Source organism: Strix uralensis, chromosome 4 (genome assembly GCF_047716275.1).
Source record: "Strix uralensis isolate ZFMK-TIS-50842 chromosome 4, bStrUra1, whole genome shotgun sequence".
NCBI classification, from domain to species: Eukaryota; Metazoa; Chordata; class Aves; order Strigiformes; family Strigidae; genus Strix; species Strix uralensis.
The window spans coordinates 127,664,302-127,688,532 of record NC_133975.1 but is presented as its reverse complement, the minus strand read 5'-3'; the positions used below and the strand labels follow the sequence as shown (position 1 = coordinate 127,688,532).

Below are 24,231 nucleotides of genomic sequence, written 5' to 3'. Positions count from 1 at the left end.
GGCCATCACCAGGACCCTGCAACTCCCCAGATTTTACCTATGCCCTGGAGAGGTGCCCTAGCTTCAGAGAGTAAACTCCAAATCAAGCACCAGCCCTACCCTCCTCATCCCTCTGGCCTTGTACCTTCAACCTAGGTCCTCATATATTAAGTTTAATTGCTGTGGAGTGGCTATTCCAGGGGCTGCAGAGAAGCAAAACCTCCTTTTTCTCTGCAGGACCTATTAACAGTTATGGGTGAGACCTTGCAGACAACTGAATATCCCAAAATCTTGTTGAAGTTTGTTGCCCCCCACTGAACGTTCTAAAATCATCATTACCTCCCAGACAGCTTTGCATGGCACTGAAACAGAAAGGATTAGTTTACTTCCAGTCATCTGTTATCTGCATTTTACGTTTATTTTACATACGGCACAGAGCACTGTCCCTGCTCAGCTGAGAAGGCCACATTAATGTCTGCGTGACCTCAGTCTCCGTGGGGTTTGCTGCTGCCCCCAAGCACCCGCACCTGGTGCGGTGGCATTCTTCACCCCAATCCTTCCACTCAGAAATGAATGGATCCGGTGTTTCTCCAAGCAGATTAAGATAATCTGTAACAATTTACTTACACTGAAAGGGCATTACCCTGATTGGAACTGGTCAGGGACCACTCTCTGATTAGGATAGTGATATGATGTGGCTCTAAGAAGGCATTTTGGAAGATGAGTATCTCTGAACTCCTGATTTTGCTGCCATCATCTGTTCAAATAATGAAGAAATGATTTGACATGAGAGAACCTTCACAAAATTACCTGGATAAAGCTTCAGAGCATAATCCACCTTCAAAGTAGCAGCAAATGTTTATCTAAATGCTGATGGCCACTCTGTACTGCTCAGCTTCCAAAGCCCACAAAATGGGCCAGAAAGTTTTCTGTTGACTTGGCAAGTGTTGTATCATGTCCTCTAGGAAGACAAACTCTGCAGAGACAGACATGTAAAGAAGGCACTGACAAGACCCAAGGAAGGAATAAGCAGAGGACCCTTTTTAAACTCATTTTTGTAGTGGCCTGACTGCACTGTGGTTTTAGTAAATACACTAAAGAACTAAATTCACATATACAGGCTTTCCAACCATACACAACCTGACTTCTTCTTGATGACCACCTCCCCAGCTTGACTGGACCCTTACATGCCAGCAGAGCAATGTTACAGGCTCTCTCCTCCTCTGTGACCCCAGGCAGGAGTCGTTCACCCCATACTGACCAGCTGCTTTGTGCCCACCAGGTGAGACATGCAACAGGGTCAGAGCTCTAAGGGAGCCTACTTCAAGGCCCATACCCAGCTGTGGGGCAGCCACTTCTCCTGAGCCCTCCAGGTTCTTGTCAGGTGATGGGATGTGTCAGGCTACATGCTCCATCACGCAGAGGCTCGCTTGCACCCCAAGCAAATGGGGAGATGGGAGATCTTAGTCCAAACTCACTGCAGGTGACTCTCACACCTCCAGTCTGGAAGGTTTGTAGGACATGGCATCACTCACAAGGTAAGAGGATGCAACAAAGGTCAAAAAAGATAAGAAGCAGCAGGAGAAGGCACAATGAAATATTTAGAGACCTTTGCCAGGATTTTACATCTCCCAGTGCGCAGATAAATCTCCATGTTACATGCTAAAAATAATCAGCCTGGAGAAAGACACAGGCATCTCATCAGACTTCAAGCAGGGGGCTGGTCGCTTATCTTCCAACAGGTCTTGCAAAACCCTGCAAACAAGTCAGTGAGCAAGCTCTAATCTCAAAGACAATGTTAATACCTTTCTCTGAGAAGGAAATTGTTATCCAACAGTGTATTTCAGAAATACACAAAGCCAAGAAAAGGCTGGGAACCAGAAGTTTCTTTTGTTTCGAAAGTATCACAGTCCACCAGTCAGTAGAGCACTGTGCCTGAATAAGCTGCAATGTTTTGGTTTATAACTGCAAATATTCCACACAGGGAATTCCCAGGGGAAAGGCTGCCTTTCCACAGGACAAACAAAACCTTTACAGGCCGCCTAAAATCTGCAATTCTTTGTAGGTACAGAAAGCAATCAAACTGCAGAGCACTTCTGAAATTCAGTCCTAAACATGAAAGATAAATTCTGTCCTTATCCTATAATGTTGTGATTCAGTTGACAGATTTAGGCAATTACTGATCAAGCCTAATTAGGAGTTTGATTGACAGACCAGAACTGTTGACTCAAACTAGTTCATCACAACATCCTGATTTATAAATCTATCCCTTGACTGAGAAATGCTATTTGTCCACACTACTTGAACTCCGAGGGATACAAGAGCTTAAGTTTCATTTCCAAAGTCCATTTCTAAGAGATAACAAATAGATCATCCAAAGCCAAAGGAGCAACAAACCACCTATTTCCATATGAGCTGTTAGACCCACAGCCCAGGCGGCTTTGGGAATCCACAGCCAATTTGTGCACACAAGAAAACTTCCATTCCAGTATCTGTGAGTACCAAAGACCCTACAAAACAGAGCAAAGCAAACCTATCTGGTGCCTTGCTGAAAATGTCTATGCTGTCTATGCTATTGCACCAGCTTTTCTGCACTGGAGACCTGAGATAAGATCCTGCCTGTGCTGCAAGCGGGAAATTAAGTCAGCCCAACAACAACAACTACTGCAGGGCAGACCGGCTGCAAAAGAAAATGTGCAGAGTCCTCAGCAAGGGAAGGGGATGACTTAGGCTTACTGATGTCTGTACTCAGCTGCATGTCTTTGCTCTCTGAATTAAATTATCAGCAAAGTCACATCTCTGATTTCAGTATGTGACTGTTTTATGTGGAGCCTGGTGAATCTGAAAGACACTGCGTAGATAAGTGCCTTGGAAGGTACCTTTACTTACTGAGTCACATCTCCCTGCTGGTGCACAAAACTGGACAGTTTCTGGGATTTCTGTCCCTGGCATGTGGTTAAGGGCTGCGGGGGGAAGCTTGTGCCAAAGGAAGAGAATGAAAGAGTGGCTGTACTGAATCAGCTTAGCCCCACATCGCACCTCTCAAAGCAGATGCTCACAGAAAAGTCTAAATGCAGGGCAAACACATAGTTCATACTTTCTTGCCTCACTCTCTTGCCTGTGGCAATTTGCTACTGATCCAAGGGTCACAGCTTTCCTCTTCAGCAGGCTTCAGTATATATTTTTGTCTTGGCAACCGTCAACATTTTGTTTATGAGCAAAATATAGTAAAGGGAGGAAGAGGATGAATTTCTTGTTAATTATTTCTATTATTGTGACAGCTGAAAAGCCATGACACACTCATGTGATGTGATAAATGCTCTACAAACACGTAAAGAGAGACAGTGTCTGTCTGTAAGAACCTAAATGAATAAACTACCACAGAAGCAGTGACATTGTCCCATCTATGAACACCAGGACTCAGGCACGGGATGGGTGACTTCCTCCAGGACACATAACAAAAAAGCAGCACTGCCAGTAATTAAACAGATGAGGAGACCAGGCTCCACTCACAGCCCGTCTAGATCAGAGCAAAGGTCTGGCTGGCTTAGTAAGGCTGACAACAGCATTCGTCTAGGAAAAGCTTATGAATGGGATGATCACACAGCGACGCTCCCCTTACACACCTTCTGGCACCCGGTGTTTTGTGGCTCGAAGACCCACAGAGCCAGACACAGTGTTTCTGCATTTGAAAGATATGGACGGATTTTTCCTCTGTGAAACTGTCTACCCAAATGGAAAAGCAAACAAGCAAACCGTGAGCATCCTCAGCAACCTGTGGAGAGGCGTCCTCCCACGCTTAGCGATGCACTGCGCGAAGCCTCACGTCATTTGTTATGAACCTGCCTCCTCCTGCCTGCTTCACGTGGTGTCCCCACGTCTGGTATCAGGGGGTGGCCACATGCTGCTCCCCTGCTCAACACCCCTTGTGATTTCACCAGCCTTTGTCAAGGTCTGTGTAGTCTTCCTTGCACTGAATCCCACTTATCCTCTGGTTATTCTTGTTATTTTATCCTTTTGGTTATCCTTCTTCCACAAACCTTTTCCAGCTCTGCTGTCCTTTTCCAGATGGGCAGAGGGGCAGAACAGCACTGAGTATTTAGGGTGAAAATGGCTGTTAATTTTCTCTCTGTTCCTTTGTTCCCCCACATCCCACCAGGCCAGTGTTCCTACTGTATGATCCTCCCCTTTCTCTCATAAGGATCTGAAGCAGAGGATTTGCTTTAATTTCTACTCTTTGCCAAGAGTCCCCAGTTCACCATCCAACCTCACTCTCTTGTGGTGATAGGAATAACAATAAAAATAACTCTCAGCCTAAATTTCCCTCTAGAACTTGACTGTTCCTAGAATTTTCTCCAGGATCTCTTTCAGAAACATTATCTATGCTTTCCTATTCACCCAGGCATAAATAAGTCCTATTTTCTTCCATGACTCAGCAGGGATATTTACTCTGAGCAACACCCACCCATCCTGAGCTTAGAGTGACACTGGAAAAAACCTCTGCATCACTACCTGGGGCTGGGTAGGATGGGTCCAGTACTCATCACCTGGGAACCCTATTAATAAAGTCTGGTTTTATGCAGTGCAGAGCAGAGGAGAGAAGCAACTGAGCTGGCAGGCGATGAGGAAGGGACTCCAGCATCCTCAGCAGCACGCCAGGCAGCTGCAGACCTCTCTGGGTTCATCCCAGGGAGATGAGGACAAGGGGACTCTCCTGTCCACCCACGCTGTGTAATATATCCAGAGTCACAGTTGGCAGGAACTTGAAGCAGATTCAGAATATATTAAGCATTAAGAGTCACACTGTCTTTTAAACCCTCATATTCATCTTCAGAGCCCACACAGTAGTGACTAATGAAACCTTAATAACTAATCATTGCTGCTGTCAATTAGTACTGTTGAAGAGTGCTTTCCCTACAGCAGATGACTCTGATTCAAGGACGCCAGCTCTGGTTCGCAGGGATGGTGTTGCAGCGCCTGTGCTGGTCCATGTTCATGCACTGTCCCAGGAGCTCCCACCGGCTGCAGTGAGGGGAGACATCCCTGGGGACAGGCTCCCCTGCAGCGCCCTAGGAAGGAGCCATGCAGCTGCATCCCAAGCCCTGTGCTGCTCCTGAAGGCATTTCTCTGTGCTCAGTGCTGTCAGAGCCCACCTGCAGCCTGGCCAGTGCCTCCTCTCGGACAGAGGTGATCTAGCACGGTTTGAGACATTAAACCTGGGTTAAACTTAACCACTGTGGCTTCTGCTCTGAGCTTGTCAGGATGCAAAGTTTGAATTCAAACATGAGGGGCCAGTGACACAGCCCTGCTAAGCATGAAGCAAAATAGTATGCAGTCCTGGAGAAGGGTCTTCACAGACCTCAGAGCAGCTCCAAGGCTATGGGACCTGTGAGAGACAACTTGTAAAAACAGGCCTGAGAGAAACACGGACTGAGAAAAACAGCCTGAGAAAGAGATAAAAGTTAGCAGGGGGAGTGGAGGCCCTCCAAGCTAAGGAATGCCTCAAACACTCGCAAGTAACAAAACTATAGTCACGGAGTGGATGGTGGGGAGGTCGAAGCTGATAAGGCTGCCTGAATAACACAGGATGCAGCTGGAGGAGGGAGCCCTGTGGAGACAGGACAGCTCTGCTCTGGGGCACCTGGTGGTTTCAAGGGCCATCTGGCCAGTGAACGACCTTTGCTTCATTATCCATGAAATGCCTATTAAAGTTAACACCCTGAATATGCTAACGAAGACTAACAAGATCATGCTAATTACATCCTCCCATGAAACACCTTACCCCTCCCCATACATGGGATATGTAGGTATGTGGGTCGACCTAGGGGACAGACCCAAGGAAAGTGGGTATAAATTGAGGGGGCGCAAAGCGGGGGGGGACCGGAGAGTGAAGCAAAGCAAAGACAGATGCCTCCTGGAACCCTCACTGGCAGGATCAACGCAGAAACCCAGACCGGTGATCTCTATTCCTCTATTCCCTCTACCTCTCTCCTTTCCTTTTTCCCCTTTTTCCTTCACTACCATTAAGAAATGCAATACCTGCCACAACTCGTTATATACTTAACCAATTATCGTGTATCCAATTAGTACACTGTGGGAAGTTAATAACTGTTTGGACTTTGAGACTTGTCTCACCGTTGTCCGCTCCGTTGGGGACTTACAAATCTGAGTCACTTGTCTCCCTTGTCTGAGCGGGACGTGACAGACCAGAGCCTCCACCAGATCAGTCACCAGAAGGACGCTCAGTTTTGCTAGCTGAGATTCTGACTTTATCTGCTCCATTAAGACATGCACCTTAGCAAAAAAATGCTCCTGGCTTGCCCCTGGTCTAGTAGAAGTTAAATTAACTCTGCCTCTGCAGCTCCATGCCTGCAGTTTTACTGGAGCATGCAACATGTGGCTGAACAGGGTTGACTCACCACAGAGTCACTGCAAACTGTGACTTAGGAGGTCATCACAAAACACCTGAGCCACACAGACCACCCACAGGTGCATTCCCAACTGACAGGAAATGTAAGGTGCTCTGACCTAGCTCAGCTCGTCTCGCTACAGCCAGGCGATGGCACATCACCTTGAGGTCGCTGCAGACTGAGCCCACATGCACAAGCACCTACTGTGCTTCAGCTGATGCTCCGTAACTTGACATAAGCGTGTGGCACAAGACCACACGAGTCTCCCAGGAAGGCTGCATCAGGAATACGTTTGCTGGCTACAATAAAGACAGCGAAGGGTGGAGAACTGTGCAGCCGCATTTTGTCTGGCAAAGAAACCCACCTCCAACCTAGGTATTACACAACGATACACACTTACAGGCAGCAGATATCTATTGGAGGACTATATCCTTGCCTGCTAAACCCCAAACATCTTCTAAATCAACAGTGTATTATTTGCACTCAATAAAATCTAGCCTTCATAAACAGCACTCACAGGAACGTCCTGGCTCCAGGAGAGCACGTATAACCAGAAAGCATTACTTCATTGAGGCTATTCATTTGGTCTAATGCTATATTTGTCCCTCTACCCAACACGCCCTACAACCAAAAAATAGAAAGAGACTGTATTTCACCAGTTCTTACAGATACAGAAAATAATAAAACCCAAGAGGAAGATATTTTCCTGATAAGATATTTATATTGAATCCTACCTTACCATTTTCCAGAACTTACTTATGGACAGTTGCAAGGAAAGCCAGAACTGAGGAGGGCAAAGCAACCCCACTTACTCACAGGAAGAAACAACTTCTGCCCGGACTGGAAGGGCAGACGCCAAAATCTCTCCTCAATCCTAAACCAAAGCACGCACTCCAGTCTGGGTTTCGGGACTGCTGTGTTGAAAGGGAACAAAACCAGGGCAACTCAAGGCGGGGGAAGTCCCATGCCAGGTCAGCAGGGTACCACCCTGTTGGTAGGTCAACAGGGTACCACCCCGATGGAGAAGCCATTGAGGGGCCTGTGAAATCCTCCACTGATGTTAGACCTGTCTTCAAGCGTGCCAGCATAACTCGCACACACAGCAAAAGCACAGAAAGGCCATCACAGTGCCATGCGTGCCAGGGCTGGGTTCCTCATGGGGACCTCAGAGGAGCACCCAAATCCCCTCAGCGTGGGCATCCACAAGCAGGTATGATGGAAGCAACAGCACGTCCAACTTAGGGGGATAGAGACAGGAGCACAGCACATGACACTGCCAAACAAAACCACTCACTGTGGCTGCAGAACGGATGGGACAGAGCTCAGTCCCAGTGACTGCATCGAGCCCCTTGCTAAAAACAAGCAGAAGGCTGAGCATCCACTCCTGCAAAACCAGACTGCAAAAGCGTCAGTGAGAAAGTCAGCCTGAGCAGAGAGGGGAACACGGGGGACGTGGGGAAAGCAAGCTAGAAAAGGAATAAAGCTGGAGAAACTCTTGGCCTCACTTCATATTAATAAAGCCTCAAGCGCAGATGGTGTTGACGGTATATTAAAATAAATGATAGGCTATCAGGGAACAGCCTTGCTGAAACCCTTTATTACATCCCAGGCTTGGATGAGGCTGTGATTAGAGTTATTCAAAAACAAGGAAAAAAAAAAAGAAAGCAAAAGTCTTTAGTAATTCTCACTATATCGACCCCTCTCTGTGATTAATGCCGATACTCAGCATTTTTGCAAAACAACAATTGCTGGAGGTTTGAGGTAATTATTTTATTGTCAGTCAAAATCTGAGCAATTTACTTATTTCCAATACACGTTCCTAACTCACTCTCAGGCAGAGCAAGACTTGTATATATATCAAGAGAGCATCCTTCCAGGAAGAACTTGGATCTCCTTTGATGCTCAAGTGGTCTTAATTTGAGCAAACACCAGAGGGGAGGTAGGTTGAGCATCAGTCATTTGTGGTTTGCGCTGCCCAAGCAGAGAGAAAGCATATTTACATTCTCATTAGAAAGGAATATTTTAAAACTATCTTCTCGATAAATTACCCTCTCTCTCCTTACTACTCGTTGCAACGAGCTCTTTTCCTCTATTTTTCTCTTATCAGCTCTGCAATGGAGCCAACATTTTAAGCCAAAAGATCAGCCTCTGACGCAAATCCCCAGAAGAAGAGAGGCAATTCCAGGACGATGAACCTTCGCATTTCCCCTTTCCTTTTTTTTTTTTTTGGAGGGCTGAAATGCCATGAAAACAGACAGATCTTTTGCACTGTAGTACAGATCACTATTAGAAAATAGATGTGATTTCTCCAACACAAGGACAAGTCTCTTTTCACAAGGCAAAGGCCACCCAGACTAGCACATAAAGGAAAAATTAATAACTCTCACCCAGGGAAAGCTAGTGCCCTGTCTGTGTTCTTCAATCAAGCTAAGTGATTAGTAAAATCCAAAGGGAGAGAGGGCTGAAAACCATCTCCTCTGTCTAAATGGAGCTATTTTCTGACACATATAAACTGAAGAAGATGCAAACCACACTGAGATGCGATACAAGCATATGCTGAAATTGCAGACATGAGGAAAAAAAGATTAACTGCAGATTAAAAAGACAGCAAAGACACTATGATTTACATTACAGTAGGGCTGACAGACAAGGGGACAGACAGACAGTGCTAAGCCAGCTGACAGTCTAGAAAGATGCCTGCCTCGCCACGCCGTGCAGAAACCCAGATGGTGCTTGGTTAGCAGATGCAGTCCAGCCTTCACAGCACGGAGCTCTGCGCAGGCTAATGGACCCTATCCTTTAATCCAGGCAAAAAACCAAGATAAATTACTTGGAGCAGCAAATGCCAAGCCGTGCTCCAAGGTAGACGCATCCTAACTCTAAAGGCTGAGGCAAATGGATGGATAGAGCCAGACAGCCAGAGAAGATCAAAAACGCTCAGCCGTGTGCTTAAGTTTTCCAACTTTGCTTTCTTGGCCCAACAAGAGCAACAGGAGGCAGAAAGCCTGTTAGGAGTCCTCCTCTGCTGGGAAATCCCAGGAGCTTGGTGCTGCTGCAGGCTGCCTTTCCGTGCTCCCCGGCAAGCCGAGAAGGGTGAATTTGCTCAGCTTTGGTCTGTCAGACAAATTGTAGGCAACCAGTAGCCCAGACTTCAGTTCCCTTCAGCAAAGCTTCCCTAATGCTCTGCACACACAAACATCATCCAAGGCTCCCAAGGTGGGGAGACAGGCATTTCCAATACAGAAGCCATCGCTCCCTCCTTGCGGGTATTTCAGGAGATTTTTGCATGGCAGGGTAGCGAGGACTAGGGCATACAGCAGCCCTCAGGCTTGGGTTCATCCACGTTTCCCACTATCCACCAGAAATGTCCCCTGCTCAGCCAGACCTCAGCTGGGACCTCTTATACCAACCGCATCAGCCATGGTGACCAATGTCCTCTCTCTCCTCCTACAAACCAGCAGATGATTTCTCTATGGCTTCACACCACCTCACTTCAAACTGCAGAAAAAGAGGCAGAAATGCTGCAGATGGACAGGACCTCTTCATTCCCACCAGCAACAGCCAGTAACCCCAGCTTAACGTCTTGTCTGATGCGATACCATCTTCTTTGTGGGCAGGGAGAGGGAAGGCAGAGCCAAACCCGAGCAAACACCTCTAAATCCACCTCCAGCTCCTGGAGGCAGCACTTAGGGACTGGTAACAAATGGGCTCAGCCAGTCTTCCTCTGACACAGGTTTAAGTAGATGCATAAACCTTGTGGAAGGGCTGATATTTCAAAGTAACGTATCTGAGGATGTTACAGTGTTGCTGTTCCCCTATACAGTCCACAAAAAACATCAGGCTAAAATATCAGCCCACGTTTCCTGCTGGAGGTTTCCATGTAGAAAGGCCCCTGCTGTCTTCCCCTTCCTTATGATAAATTGGAAGCACACGCCTTTTTTTATTGCAGGCAACAGCTTTATTTCACCTATTTCTGATAGCTGCTTGCCTTCAGAACTGGAAATCACCAAAACACCCTCCAATCTTCTGTTTTACTCATCTCTATTCCCTTCTCTTGGTCTTGATTTCTGCTCGGAGGATAAGAGTTGAGGTGCTTCCAAGAGGAAGGATGTGGCTCCAACCCACTAGTGGCTCACGCTCTGTGGCTGGAAACTCCTCATCCTGATTCACAGCACAACAGACACACTGACAGCTTCTTCCATTTAAAACGCACAGGCCTCATCCGTGAGGGCACAGCGGTCTTGTGCTGGATGGAAAAAGAGAAGAGCAGGGTGGTAGGTCAGGACCACAGGGCTCAGACTTGCCCAAGTTTAGTGTCTCCTGGAAGGTCCCATTGTCCAAGGTCCCAGTGCGAGGCACAGGGCTGCTTCTCGCCCCACCACCCTGCAGAGCGTGCGCAGGACTGGTCTGCAAGGCTCATTATCTCAGCTGGCTTCAGAGCAGAAGTAGGAGCAAGACAGGTCAAAGAAAGAAGCAATTTAGAGGGGAAAAAAAGAGACAGTCCCAAAACCACCTTGAGATAAAATTTGATGAAAAGAAAAAGCTATCTCCGATGTGAACTGTTCCCTCCTGGGAACTGCTCTGTCATTACAATAGCGTAGATCACACCGAGCTGGCAGAGAGGATCGTTGTTGTTTACAGGTGTGTGGATGCAAAATTTCCTTTGACAAGGCAAACCTGATTAAATACGAGTCTGCTCCAGGATTAAGACACAGCTATGAACAATCTCTTAAAACAGTTAAAAAAAAAGTCATTCCAAACAAGAGTACACATCCCTCACGAGGAACAGAAACTTGACTTATGCACAGATTGATGATGGGAGCTTCATTACTGCTTGGGAGAGGGAAAGGGAGCTAGCAAGGAACATATGGAACTGTATAAATTATTTGGAGCACCCAGGAAGACAGGAAGAATAATAATCCGTATTTCTGAGACTGCTCATTTCAGTGTGCAGCCGTCTGGAACACAGATCTCATGTGGTCAATGCTTTGTGCAACAAAACTCCTGTAAGCATGTACGGGGCAAAGTCACAGAGGGCAGAATTGCTGCAGGCAGCTGCACTTCAAACATGTCGGGAAGAAAAATCTGCCCCGCTCCTGATCCTGGCTCTCTCACCTGGGATTTCTACGGACTCAGTCCTTTCTGTTGTGATGGTGACTTTTTGTGTGATCCTTTGCTCCCTTTCCAGGGAGAAGTGCACATGTCCTTCCTCCAGCAAGAGAAAGCAAATGCCTAAGCACTAATTTAATTCCCCTCGTTAAAATCCCTACTCTGCTAAAGGCTCCCTCATGAAACCAGTGGGGTCACTTGGCCTCTCGGTGGTTTTGCTTACCACCTGTAAAACATGGATACCCTTTCCAGGGTAATTAAGAAGATAAATGCATTAAGGATTAAAAGGCACTCTAGTGCTCCAATAATGCAAGCTGTAAGAGTACTTAAAATAGATCCATTTTGGGCAGCAATTAAAGAACATACTACTAACTTCTGAGTCTCAGCTCCTGCCTGCTAATGCTGGTTATTTTTGCCCATAAAAGCATTAATCCTATCTTCCTGTAAAAATGGCATTTCAAATATTCATCATCTTCCACTACTCTGCCTCTGCTACTCTGCCTTACCGTCATTAACCAGTGACATCCGTTATATGGTTTATGCAGTATAATTTGTGACCACAGATCTGCAATACAGCTAGAGCTATTTTCTCTGTAAGTAACTACTCAGAGCTGCAAATATTTTTTATCCATCAAAAAAACCTCACATTCCAAAAGTGTGTTTATTATGCAATTCCCATGTCATTACCTAAGTGAGTTATATGACCTTCCATTATTGTAAGAACTTAGATCCTACGCACAAAAATACATGAAATACAGGCAAGTACTACGGCATTAACAAATAGATTGGGAGATTGGGGATGTTTTCATGCTCTATCACAAAGTTCCCAGACCAGTTCAAGCTAAGTTACTATGTATTGGCTCATGGTTTGTAAAATAAGGATTCTCACAGACACTGCGAGAATAAATACTCTTAAGAAGTGGGAGAAGAGCACAGTCACAGTAGCCACCATCAACAGAGAAGTAGAGGGCCTTGATCTCCACGGAGGTGTACAACAAAGAACCCAGAAACTGTTTACTAGGTTTGAACCCATCTAAACCAACTGCAGTTCTCCTTGTAGTGCTTAATCACAAAAGAGGTAGTAGGGAAAAATTACGTATTTTTATTCATTCCCAGAAAGCCCAAGTTTCCTGCCCCTCTGATGCTCTCTGAACAGTGTTTGCCTACCACACACCACCTACATACAACCCAAGAAACAAGTAGAGAAGTGTCAAAGTTATCTCACACACAATGCAGAGAGGTCCCAAAGTACTGCCATGTCCTTCACTGGCAACCTCTGAAGACAAAGCGTTTGAACAGGACACCAAAACAGATCCCAAAGCATATTCAGATCTTCCTTCTCCAGAGCTGCAGGCCATTAGAACGGCTTTTGGGGAATCAAATTCTGTTTTATAAAGACACAGATGACATCACTTTCTGGTTTACTTTTTGCCTAAATATTGCTGGTTAAAGAGTCAGCTAATGGACTGTAAAACTGACAGCCTCATAACCAGCACTTATAAATTGCTTTTGCTCAGCTGGAGTTAATGTAGGACCATCTGACTTCCCAGAATTGACATTTTTAATGATTCTGTTTCTCCAGCACTTTCTCATTGACCACTACAAAAGTCCAAACTATCTCTTGCTCTGCCAAACTGTTTGCAGATCAACTGACTTGTTCTCTAGGGATCTGCAGTGTGTGACCCATCAGGCCAAGCAAACTCAATAATAACTGACCTGAGAATAGCTACTCCAATACTTCTGGGCTCTTCTGTACTATAGAGTTTAGCGTTAAATGTCAAAATTCTGAAGGCCAGAGGACAGATGCATCCTCAGGAGAAGGAAATGGAAAATGGCAACTGTAAATGTTTGGTGCTTAGATGGTGTACCCTCATCTCATACTCTGTTGGGCACCATTATCTTTCTTCAGGTCTTCCTTTCCTATGCCGTATCGCAGGTCAAGCAGAACAACTTCCCCTTCTAAATCATATTTCTGGAAAATTCTTCACATCTCAGCACTCTTTGGCTGAGATCTTCCCCAGGATGCGCAAAGATGCTCACCGTGGGCTGAGGCAGGCAGCAGCACAGTGCCCCTGACCCAAGTGCATTCAGAAGAACTGCAGCTCCCTGCTCCAAGGGGCTGCGTCTGGGGACATCCAGAGGTTACAAAGCTGTCTTAAAATTTAAGTCAAGTTAATTTTAGCTTTAGAAGAAAATCACTTAAAAGAAATGGATTTCAAAGAGGTAGCTTTAGATGAAAAGCACTTAGAAAAAAAAGAGTTTCAAAGAGAAATAGTCCATGCACATGTCCAGCAGATCTAAAGCTTTACAAGCCCTTCACAGCAAGTCTGGTTTCTCCAGGCACTCCAGCAGAACAATGTGGGCAGCTCTTCTGGCCTCCTGCCAGGTTTGGGGGATTTCTCCTGTTCTTAACAATCCCATTCCTGCTGACACAAGCTATACACTTTTTCCACTCTTCCTGTTCTCCTTAATACACCCCATAAACAAACATGTAACCAGGACCAGGTACAGACACGGGTTTGGACACAGCAGTAGCCCGGAGCGTGCCCACACACCCAGGGCCAGGGAACCAGGGCAGAAACTCCTACCTGGCACAAACTGGGAAGAGGGGAAGGGCTACAGTACTGCAGCAGCATCTCAGGGAAAAGGAGCCCAGCACCACCATGGAGATGCAACAACATCTCCCATTCCCCAGGCACTCCCAGCAAATGAGCCCTTCAAACACCTGGGTTCAGGTCCTTGCTTGGCCTCAGATTTTCAGTGCGAGCTCATGCAAGTCCTTGGTTTCCTTTGTGCCTCTAATTTCCCTTCCTCTTAGGAGCACTGTGGGCATCAGCACACTGTAGATGGAGAAGGAAGCAATGTCAAAGAGCCATTAAGGTCATCTAGACAGAAAAAGAATAAAAGGCTCTTTACGTAAGTGTTTGCCTGGTGGAATAAGAGTGGTGAGTCACAAGTAGAGAGACGGATCCCACCGTATCCCCTCTTTTCTCACCTAAAACACCACTGCACGGAAGTCCCATCTAACTCTTAAAGATGAACTCAGCTCAGCCACAGCTTCATCCGGTCCCTCATGGCTGTTTGCACGGACTCCAACAGCTTAAAAATAAAAGGCCATCCAAACCAGTTGGATCTGCTGACACATAACCAGCCAGGCACTTCCAGATAATGCAGAAATTCAACATCTGCACAGTCCTTCAGGTGTCTGAACCCAGTGCTCTGCAGCTGGCCCAACCTGACAGACTTCACAGGGAGCTTCTCCAATTTTCATAAGAGTCAATAAAACATAAGTTAGGGAGAAAAATCCTACCTTTTGCCACACAGTCAATTTATTCCATGTCTGAAATTTTTGGAAAGATAGCCTTTCCAAGGTCTAAGAAAGAGAGAATGAAGGCTGCAGGATGATACAATATTAAACATCAGAAACTGAACAGGACCCATATGTTCTGAGGCAGATCTCCAGAAGAGATACTGCAGACTGTGTTCTCCAGAATGGCTCTGTGCTAGGGCAAGGCCCCCTCACAACAGATGCTATTACTCAAGGAATGTTAAAGCTACGTATTGTTTCATAGTCCAGGCCTGCTTATTTTTTGTGCACAATTATTACAGCCTCTCCAGTCAGAGGGGTTTACTACACACCAGGGACAGCTTCACCCTCTGGTCACTGCTTTCTCACCTGCCTCATTTACCAATATATCTGATAGGCATCTCCTACCCGGAGCCTCTTCCTTCAGTAGCAAAGGTGATAGGGCTGGAAATGCAGCTGTGACTCCAGTTCAGGTCTGCATCAGCTGCGAACAGAGATGTGCCTGATAACTTATGCAGAACAACCTCCTCTGCAGGCCCAAAGTTCATGGCAACAGCCTATGTCATATACAACAGCATCTTCAGCAGTCTCTAGACATCCTTCCAGTCAAACTAACCATTGCCCTGCACCCTCTCCTGGGAACAGGACTCCTGTCAGAACCCTCCAGGGACCCAAGCCAGATGACATTGCATCAGCCACCCTAGCTGGGGTGGTTAAATGTACTAAGATCCCTGAGGAGATATCAGTGCCATCTTCCTCCACGCTGCACAATGTGATGTCTGGTGGGTGGGGACACACCTGAGGGTTCACAAAACGCTGCCTCTCTCACATTACAAAGCACTGGCACCCTTAGCCAGGACTGACTGACTCAGAGACGAAGCTCTGCCAAGCCATCCATCCTGCTACTTACGATCCTGAACGAGGCAAATAGCTTTAGATAACAGCCTAATGCTACCTTCTCGCTATTGCTAGCAGTCGTACAGAGCTCACCAAGCCAGTCCACCGCACCCCTGAGTGCAGAAAACATCCTGCTCCTCTCACATTTTCTCTCAAGGCACCACAAAGATCCTGCACCAAGGAAATGAGTAAGATAAGGACACAAAGCTGCTGATGCGACTCCCATCATAACCCTATGTTTCTTAAACTTCCTCTGAGCACTGCCACGTACCTCTTTAATTCAGCTTGCCAAAGCCAACCAGAAAGCCTTAAAAACTTTAGAATTATTCCCCCCACACAGCTCCTGTACAGCCTGATGGGATAACAGGACACATGAAACGGATCTGACATGGCACCCATCCAATCTGATGTTTTTCAAGCAAGAGCTAGTGGGACGGGGAGATATGAGACCTAATGAAAACTCAGTATGCCCTCAAAGAGCAACCCTCCCACATAGTTCTCAACATATGCTCTTTGACTGAATTCAGAGGAAGCTAACAATGCTAAAGCAGGCTAGAGACCGCATTACAGGGGAAGAACTGCCAGGTTAAATCAGAATTAAACATCCAGGGGAAGTGATAGCTGTTATAAAACAAGGTACAAAAGAGTTTGGGTGTTCCTTTATTTGATGAGCTTCTCAAAAGAGCTACTTCTCTAATAGACCTTCTGTATAGATGTGGTTCATCTCCCACCAATTCACCTGAAAGGTTCCGACTCGTTTTGATGGAGCTTGGCTTGGAAATTGAGTATGCTGGGAAATGATACCAGTGCCCTTAAGCAAGCTGGGCAGGTTCCCTCCTAAACTCTACCTTGTCCCACACCAGCTTTGACTTGCATCAGATGGACACGTATAAACACTGATAAGCTATTTGTAGGTGGAATAAGCTAGTCCAGTTATTAAACACAGGGCCTATATGTACAATGGGAATAAACCGTATGAAGCTTTATAGAGGCTCTGCAGGTTTGTCTGGCTTAACACTTCCAGCATAGGGTCCCATGGCTGGACCATAGAGCCCTTAAAAATGCCAGAAAAGTGGCACTCACAAAAACGACGCTGAAGTAGCAAATAGGCTGATGAACAATTACCCAGCTACCCTATTTGCTTTGTCCTCACAGCATATATATCCTCGCACCAACCCATCTTGGGCAAAGGGAACTGAAATTTCCCCAGGAATCTCACCTGAGAAGTTATTTATTTGTCCACCCTTGGAGCAAGACAACACTAAGCTCTGGGAATGAAGGGGCAGATGTGGAGTATTCAGAGCAGCTCTCCCCGAAATGAAAACTCAGGTCACAGTGCCTGGGACCCATCCCAGTTCAACCAGTTGTCACTGGTGGATGGAGTTTCCTCAGAAATGAGCCTGCTCTGTGTTTAGCTTGAGAGGCAACCCATGAGACTTCCCAGCACAAGGGACTGTCCCATGCAAAGTGAAGCGCAGGAGACATGTCCTCTGTAAGGGTAAAGGAAGAAGGGTTTTTTTTCTCTTACCCAGACCCTGATTCTGCTGCTCCCACTCGATGGTGTCAGGAACCTGGTAGGACACCCCGGCCAGCTGGGCCACAGGGTTTTCCAGGCCAGCTACAGGCTCCTGGGAGGTATCGCCTGGAAGCGTGAAACCTGGCAGCTCCGTGTCACCCTCCATGCTTTCATCCATCAAATCTATGTCTTTGTCCTCCTCATCTTCCTCTTCCTCCTCTTCTTCTTCCTCTTCCTCTTCATCCTCTTCCTCTTCCTCACCCTCTGGCCAAGGAGACACAAAAGCAACAATCAGGAAAGATCCCACAAGACAGAAGGTTCATAGATCTCTATAGGTGAGCACCAGGACAGCCAGCTGATACCAGTTCTCCAAAGGAAGATCAGCTGAATGAACTTGTGCCTGTTTTCTAACAGGAAACACACCCAAAGGGGTTAATTTGGCAGAGCTCACCACCATTTGAAGTCGCTAAGTAACAATGAGATGTTGTCTTAGACTGTCAAAGCATTAGTGGGAAATACTGTTATTTTGCTTCCTAATAGCAGAGTACAAACACACACGTGCATGTGCACAAATACCTGAGTAATATAACTATAGTGCTATCCGCTCAATTAATTTCAGCTCAAGTGAGAACTATTTCCCTGATTTCCAATCTTGGAGGCAGAAATAAGTTGGTTCTATTTTTAACTTTTATTAAGCCTTTCACAGCTCTGGAAAGGACACTGCTTTCCAGCCCAATTAGACTGATATGGCCCCTCCTCCAGAAAAAGCATCTCGCTTTGATGCATGCTGGCAGATCGGTTCTTGGGTGCAGGAGAACAGGGGTGATGGTAACAATCCTCAGCAGGATCCTCAGCAGTTTTATACCGGCACTCCTGTCACAACGGATTTACACCAGACAGAGGTATGACCAAGGAAGAATTAACTCAGTATTAGAAAGAAGGCAGCACAGCCAACACTTCGTGTGAGAGCAGAAAAATGTGACACCAAGAAAATCCCTGTGGCTTCTCTACTAGAGCAGATACCCATCTTATTCCAAAGCTGACTGTACTGTTAACATATGGAGAAATAAATATTTAAGCCATATTTCATTGCTAGAATCTAAAATGGCAACACAAGAATGACCACACTGGATCACACCAAAGGCCCTTTCTGCCCACATCCTATTTCTGAGCACAACTAGCCCCGGATGCCGAAGAAAGACTAAAGCAGGGCACACCCAGAGCCAGTCTTCCCACAGTCTCTCTTCCCAGCTTTTAGTTATCAAAGACTCAAGAACCTCCTCAGCCAGAATTTGCATCCAAGCTATTTAATAGCTACTAACTGAGCTACCCACCATAAAAAGATAGTATCTGGAATAATGACATGCTTTGAATTTCTCATGGTTAGTTTTTCAAAGCTGAAAACTAAAACATAGTATGTATGCACTTTATCTAATTTACATGATGCTTTGCTCAGCCCTGTAGAAAATCTCCCTCCTGATGTACTCAGGCTGGGAGAACCCATCACCCTGCATCTGAGCAGCTGGTTTAGCCGGGAGTCTAAGACTATGTTAAAAACTAATGATCCAGCAAAATTAACATTTGTTATCTAGATATCCCTTTATTTCCTTCGGAGTTGTACCTCATACAGGTTACAGGCATTGCAATAAGATGGAGCAGCTGAGGTAGGACACCTGAGGGGCTGCACATGTCATACCTGCTCTAAATAAAGCAGGTGATGCTTCAGGCTTCTCCTTACTGCTGTGGGATGCAATGGCACTCCAGCAAAGCTGTTCCACAAAATACCCAAGAAACAAACTGGGGAGCTTTGGGGAAGCTATTTAGTTAGTGGCTATCCCACCTGAATTAACTGGGGGGAGCTGGCCTCCTTCCCTTGGCCTCTACTTCACAGATTGGAATACCTAGAGAAATCAGTGTACCTTACAAAACCATGGCATTCACTGTGCTGTTACATGACATCTCCTTTCCTTTCTAATTCAAGGATTTACTTTAAAATACTCCATGTTTTTTCCAGCTCACCAGACAAGACAATCCCGCTTGCCACCTTTCAATTCTAGCCCTGCATTTCATACAAATGAGCTGCTGTTTGAATTTAGCTGCATCATTCTGCTCTAGCATGGCTTTCAGTACCTGGAAAGGAATGATCACTCCTGCAATTATACCATGCAGAGCATCTAATGGAGCTTACAGGGATGTAGTTAGCCCCTTAAATTCCCATTACATTTTATAGGCAGTTTCTGTCTTATAATGTGCCCATCGTTTCAAATCAACATAAGAATTTTCTCTATCAAACCGCATGTTTTCATACAAAATACACAGCTTCTGTAAACCTGAGAATGGCACCTGGAGAGTGCTTGCAGGAAACCTGCAAAGACAAGTTAATGTAGGTCTTTTGCCTCTGCTGAGAGCAACACAGCTATAAACATTTCCAAATTTTAACAGAAAAGGCACTAAACAGCTAGCACACCAGAGAAGAGAAACATGAACAGAGGGTTTTTCCTAGATGGACTGGGTGAAAAAGCAGCCAAGAGGAAACAGGGATCAGATTTTTATCTCTGAAAAACTAGTAGGGGACAAGGTTTTTAGAAGCTTCTTGTGATTTTAGCAAGCCAAATCAAAGACACCTGCCAGGACCTAGTTTTGAAGCAGCAGATAGCCATCTCTGTACCTTCAAAGTCTAGCAGGCAGCCAAGCTGAACACCCAAATTGAAAGTGCCAAGACTACTTATCACATCTGATCATCACCAAGCTACATCAATCATCACACAGCCACAGCATAAGGATGTGAATAATGTAGTCCTTGTAGCAAAACCGCTGCAAGGGGAAAAGAAAAGGCTCTTAACTTGTTTCCCTCCTCCTCTAGCACATTCCTACTTCTGAAAACAGCTTTTTAACCCCCCATCCCAAAATGCCAACAGCTTGCCTTGCTGCAAGGTGCAGCGCAGAGCACCACTTGGTGGTCACAAGGAGGAAGCTACACTTCTAAAAAAAAAAATCACAAACTTCATAAATAGTGGATTTCAGAAGCAGAGGTGCAACAGGAGCTTGGCAGCTGTGAGCAGGCTGCGCATAACGCTTGATAGTCGCATAAGATGGAAAACGGAAGCGAGCATCACACAGCTCAACCTCAAGCTGGAGATTTGTGCTTCACGCAAAAGCCTTTTATAAAAATCACTTTTTCCCTTCTAAAAAGGCACTTTTTCGCCTTTCAGAGGCCTCAGCAGCAGCTTGGAAGAAAAGAAACAGAAGAGACTGAAAGTGGCAAGGACTGAAAGTGCAAAGCCCAGCAGATTCGGAAGGCATTCGGATTTTCACGTGCATTTGCAGACCACTGAGAACTACTTTATGTATCATTGAATCATTCAGGTTGGAAAAGAGCTTTAAGGTCCAACCATTAACCTAGCACTACCAACTCCACCACTAAACCATGTCCCTAAGCACCACATCTACACATCTTTTAAATACCTCCAGGGATTGTGACTCCACCACTTCCCTGGGCAGCCTGTTACAATGCTAGACAATTTTTTCCTCCCCTGGTGCAATTTAAGGCTGTTTCCTCTCATCCTATCAGTTGTTACTTGTTACTTAGGAGAAGAGACTGACCCCCACCTCACCACAACCTCCTTTCAGGTAGCTGTAGAGAGTGATAAGGTTTCCCTTGAGCATCCTCTTCTCCAGGATAAACACCCCCAGTTCCCTCAAACTGCATACACTCTTCAGTTTTGGCTAAGGTTCATCTTACAAAAAAAGAGAAAAACATACGATGAAATGCTAGTGCCTTATGGTCAAGGCACTAGTCTCCAACCAAAAAAAAAAAAATGCAAGTATAAAGTTTTCTTAGCCACAGACATGAATCCATCCAAATCAGGCATTCACCTAGAGCCCAGCTGTAGGAACACTTCTGAACGTCTGACAGTGGTCAGAAGTGCCCCTTGCTCGCTGAAGCAGACAGGTACACAGCAACTATAGCAGTTTCTGCTGTGAGACATCCTTGCTCTATAGATCTTCATATGTTTTTTACATATAAGCTGATCCTGTTATTCTGTTTGCACACACCGAATCCTAGCTGTTGTTTGTGGTGTGCCACATGAACCTCTCAAGGAGGGATGGTATCCTGTCTCCTGTCCTGGTAACACTGAGACTTCAGCACTGAAATACTTAATAGTCCAAGCAGACGTTCGTATTTTCTGTACAGTTCAGGTAACGCAAGAGTAATCTAGGGCAGTTAAAGTCTCATCTCCAAGAGTGAAGAAATCCAAAACCCGTCACTCTTTGACGGACTAAATAAGCACTGTATTCTGTAAAGTAGGCTCTGCTTTGCCTACTTGAAACAGGAAAGCAAAAAACCCAAGAAACATAACACCTCCCTGCTGTGACAACAGTACAATCTAAGAAAGATGCAAGCAGCAGGAATCTTCAGGAAAATGAGATTCCCACTTCACATGTCAAAGATTCTAGTTTTGAAGGACTTGACAACCTTGTAAGAGGCATTCAAATTTTCAGGTTTGGAGGAGCTATAGGAGAGCACCAAGAAAACAAGTCTGAGACAAAATAACAAATCTTTAGCAGAGTTTTTGGGTGTTCCCAGCTTTATTAATAGTCACCAGAAGTGGCAATGGTTGAGCTTTATCATAGGACTCCATACTGATCCATTAGCAACATTGGTGATATCCACAGGATGGGAGTTGCTATTTCAGGGTGGCAAAAGCTCCCTATGCTTGCTTCAAAAAAAGGTTTTTCACTACGAAGCTGTACTTATCTGACTCAGCAGAGAGAGATGAGACCACCTCACACATCCTAAGGCATTTCCCTGCCCCAGCAGGAACCCACAACCAGCAGTGTCTGAAGCAGTTAGACAACAGAAAGCCTCAGCCCATGATGGCAGGATCAACTACAAAGAGGGACCCTGGCCCCTCCAAACCATCCCGTGCTGTGCAGAAGAGGACAACAGGGCCAGCTCTTCCTCCTGGCAACTCAAGTACCAACAACCCATTCCTCAAAGATGGCTTCAGTCAGGCTTCACGCTTCTCTACGGGATTCACGCAGCTGCAGAAAGCCACGTTCCTCCCAAGGAGGAGGAAATCCAAATTACAGAACCACAGAATTGCCTAGGTTGGAAAAGACCTTGAAGATCATCCAGTCCAACCATTAATCTAACATTGACTGCTCCCAACTACACCACATCCCTAAGCACTATGTTGACCCTACTCTTAAACATCTCCAGGGATGGGGACTCCACCACCTCCCTGGGCAGCCCATTCCAACGCCCAACAACCCCTTCTGCAAAGAAATGCTTCTTAATATCTAGTCTAAACCTTCCCTGGTGCAATTTGAGGCCATTCACTCTTGCCCTAGATTATGTCCAAATTACTTGCAGTGCTGCTATATCAGCACAGGGCAGCAGCTGTAAGCCCATGCCGCAGGGAAGCGGCACCAGTCAGGCACTCAGTGCAGTGCTTGGTGCTAACACCTCCGTCAGGAACGTGCTCCAGACGGGCTGCGACAGCAGTGAAGAAAGTAGTTTTGGTACAATGGCATGTAACAAGCTGGAGCTGAAACCACTGTTGTTATAACCTTGCTGATGGCAACCAAGTTAGATCAGGGCCTCTGTTTTCAACTGAAGAAACCTTCACTGCAGCGAGATGTTTCTATCTTTAGATATTTTCCATTAATGTTTGCAAACGCTTTTACTCCTCAGAAGATTCAAGAAACCATCATTTGTCAGGTTTAGCACACAAGAGAAATAGCTTGCTGTGCCCTGAGCTGCAAAAGTCTCTCATTAGAAGGTGATAGATTCACTCAAAGTCACAAACTGAATTCAAAGTGGGGGAAAAAAATAAAAGAAATAAAAAGGAGGTGGCAGGACAAAACCTGGAGGTCTCATTTTCTCTGTCCTTTCCTGTCTCAGCCTTGCTCACACCAAACTCAGAGGACAATGATGTCTAGACAGTAATGCGGAGCAGTTACGCTTTATGATAGTCTAAGCTGTCATTTTATACGGTACCCAGCACTGTAGTGTCTGAATGCCTAGGAGCACCTGATGAGTGCCAAGTAAGTCGATTAACCAGCAGCTGATGCTAATTGGTTTCCAGTGGCAAGCCCCACTCTTCATATAACTTCAGGGAGGTAGAGCATGCCAAGACCTCTCGTGCAAGCTGAGCGATGACTGCAGAGAGCACAGATCTAGCACCCACCTGCATAACATGCCTCTGAAGGAAAGGAGAGAGCTACGGAGCACAATGACTCCCACCTGTGCTGTGACACACACTGGGGACACACACCCTTGAGCAAAATTCTACTCTTCCAAGAAGTTTCTGTTCGTCCTGTGTGTACTGGAGCCGCTCACCGGGGAACAGGGCAGCAGGGACAGACTGAAGTGTCTCACCCACCACCCACCCCATTGCTTATCTTCTACTCCCATCCACTTCACACCCTCACAGCAGCACTGGGCTTTGGTCACCCATGTGCACATACAGGACAGGAAGCAGAGGAGTGTAAACAACAACAGGATTAGGGATGGGGGTCTATGAATACCTTCTCTTGCCAGAACAGGAAGAAAAGGCGTTAAGAAGTCTCTGCCAAATGCTTTCTTCCACTGACATTCATTTTCTGCATTGCTTTTACGGTCACAGCTGACCATCAAGGCAGGAAGGCCTTTCTAGGACAACTCATTTATTATTAATCTGCTGCTTTTACATGATCAGTAATAATGTCACCATCCAACGTCTTCAAAATGCTGCCAAGAACGATCACTTGCGACAGCCTGGAAGGAGACGGCTGGTAGGAACGTAGATGGGCTCTCATCATGTGCAGTCAGCTTTCTGGGCAGAGTACTGTACCAGGGTGGAGACACCCAAGCAAGCAGTGGGCACAGAAGCTATGCAAAATCATCAGGGTAAAACCCCCATACTGATGGGTTCAGTTAAACCCAGCCACGTTCACTGCAAAGCCACCTGAGGTATCTACAGACCATGTTGCATGGACGTGGTCTTAAATGCTTTGCTCTGGAAGGG

General features: G+C 46.0%; 1 protein-coding gene across 5 annotated transcripts in view; it reads right to left on the bottom strand.

The window, feature by feature from the left end:
• Positions 1–24,231, bottom strand: part of ARMH4 (armadillo like helical domain containing 4) — a 71,464-nt gene that overhangs the window by 28,073 nt on the left and 19,160 nt on the right. For all 5 annotated transcript variants that reach the window (XM_074869096.1, XM_074869093.1, XM_074869094.1 and 2 more), the window contains exon 5: positions 17,231–17,482. In XM_074869096.1, the coding sequence (XP_074725197.1) occupies positions 17,231–17,482 (252 nt within the window). The remainder of the gene's footprint in view (positions 1–17,230; positions 17,483–24,231) is intronic.